Below are 2,129 nucleotides of genomic sequence, written 5' to 3' on the forward strand. Positions count from 1 at the left end.
CTTAGTTAACATAGTTTTGAAATGTAAAGGAAAAGATTCGACTTTTTGGCCATAATATACCACTTTAAGTAAACACACTTTCAAAATCTGTACAAGAAAAAAAAGGAAGTGATTTTTTTTTTATCATAGTACCACTTAAATAACTTGGCTTCAATTTTTTAAGCAAGGACCAACAAAGCAAAACAGAAGCACCGGATCATGGTGAAGTATCTTATCAGCAATATAAATATTCAACTGAAGCTATGATCTTCGCAGTTATGAGCGCAATTTTTGCAATTGCGTAGAGAAGCCTGAAAAATTCAGGACTTCAACGGGGTTTGAACCCGTGACCTCGCGATTCCGGTGCGACGCTCTAACCAACTGAGCTGTGAAGCCACTGACGTTGGGAGCTGGTCATTTGTGGGTTCTAATGGTCCCGTGAGGAATGAATCAATGATGAAATGGTATATGAAATGAATCATATATGAACTGCGGATATGAAATCAACTGAAGCTATGATCTTCGCAGTTATGAGCGCAATTTTTGCAATTGCGTAGAGAAGCCTGATTCATTTCATATACCATTTCATCATTGATTCATTCCTCACGGGACCATTAGAACCCACAAATGACCAGCTCCCAACGTCAGTGGCTTCACAGCTCAGTTGGTTAGAGCGTCGCACCGGAATTGCGAGGTCACGGGTTCAAACCCCGTTGAAGTCCTGAATTTTTCGGGCTTCTTTCGGGCGAAGATCATAGCTTCAGTTGATTTCATATCCGCAGTTCATATATGATTCATTTCATATACCATTTCATCATTAATATAAATATTATAAGAGATAAAAAGAGCAAGGCTGATATAGTGGTGAATGAATGTATTATATAAAGCTAATATTTCAAGAGGCACTGCCCTTTTATCCGGGTTTTTCAATAAATGACACAGAAACGTTACAATGGCGTGTAATATGGTACAGTACTTAAGACAAGGAATTTAACAGACTTAATGGATGCGGTACAATAATAGAAGGAACGATAAAAATTGAAATGATATACTGGTAACATTTTCAGCTCTTAAAAACAAACAACAAAAGAAAAAGAGTCGTTTTTGCAGAGTCCGAGTCTGACTAAGACAGTGCTTACATGGAAGGAGGAAGATCATACAACGAGCAATAGACCTTATGCATGATGCTGGCATATATATATACCAGAAAGCAAGTATATGTCCTACAAACAATGGCCATTCTGCGCCATGTGCTCAAAAATTCACCAGCAAGCCTCGTTTGCACAAAATTGTTCACATCATGTGGGACGTGCAATGCTGTTGGCACATGGGTTTTCTTTAATAGCTTGCTTTTTGGGGACTCAGCTCAAGCTAAGACTGACCAGTTTGATTTCGAATTCGAGGCTTGGTGGTGAAACGTCATCACGAATAAGGGCTATTTATAGACTTGAATTAATATAATTGCGTGTGGCGGGACCGAAGTCACGTGGGTAAGACATCGTCAGAACCTTGTGGTCTTCTAGGGTTTTGACACAGTTTTGGCCATTTTGAATGGTCGGATCGTTTAGATTGTGGAAGTAAGTGAAGTAAGCGAAGAGACTATTTGAGTAAAGAACGAAATAGCACTTAACACGCCGTTAGGACGATCGACCTTCAACCCAGGATCCTCCTTCCACCCAATTTTGTACCCAGAGTCCTCGGGGAATCTGGGTACGAGATTGCCTTCCACCATGTAAAACAGACCTAACTTATTGCTTCATTACCACTTGTTTGCTTCATGAGTAAAAATTGTCAAAATCATCTTGGTTGTCTTCGTGTTGTTTTATCTTTGAGTAGTCACCGTCCTTGTCTGTTTGTATCTCACCCTTTGCAACTGCGCAAACTTCAATGGAAAAGCTTTGAAACTCTTTGTAAAATGAAGAAACATAAATCGCAATGCACAAACAGGTTACCCATTCGCCAGCTGAGTGGAGCATGTGAAGTTCGTATCCACCGTCATCTTTGTGCCAAAAGGCTGCGTTGCTGCCATGAAACTTTAAATAGGATAAATAAAAACTTACGGGGAACTCCAATCCAACGATTGTCATAACGAAGGATACAGATAACCGGAAGAAAAATGTACACTTGGTGTTTGGGCCGATTTTGATAGT

The 2,129-nt window shown here is 39.8% G+C and overlaps 1 protein-coding gene across 1 annotated transcript in view; it reads right to left on the reverse strand.

Moving 5' to 3' along the window:
• Positions 1–730: 730 nt before the first annotated feature.
• Positions 731–2,129, reverse strand: part of LOC137998882 (DNA damage-regulated autophagy modulator protein 1-like) — a 9,694-nt gene continuing 8,295 nt past the window's right edge. Inside the window, exon 2 of the mRNA XM_068844722.1 lies at positions 731–2,129. This exon is cut by the window's right edge and continues 108 nt beyond it. Within this exon, the coding sequence (XP_068700823.1) occupies positions 1,755–2,129 (375 nt within the window). The 3' untranslated portion in view covers positions 731–1,754.

This window comes from Montipora foliosa, chromosome 4 (assembly GCF_036669935.1).
Source record: "Montipora foliosa isolate CH-2021 chromosome 4, ASM3666993v2, whole genome shotgun sequence".
Taxonomy (NCBI): domain Eukaryota; kingdom Metazoa; phylum Cnidaria; class Anthozoa; order Scleractinia; family Acroporidae; genus Montipora; species Montipora foliosa.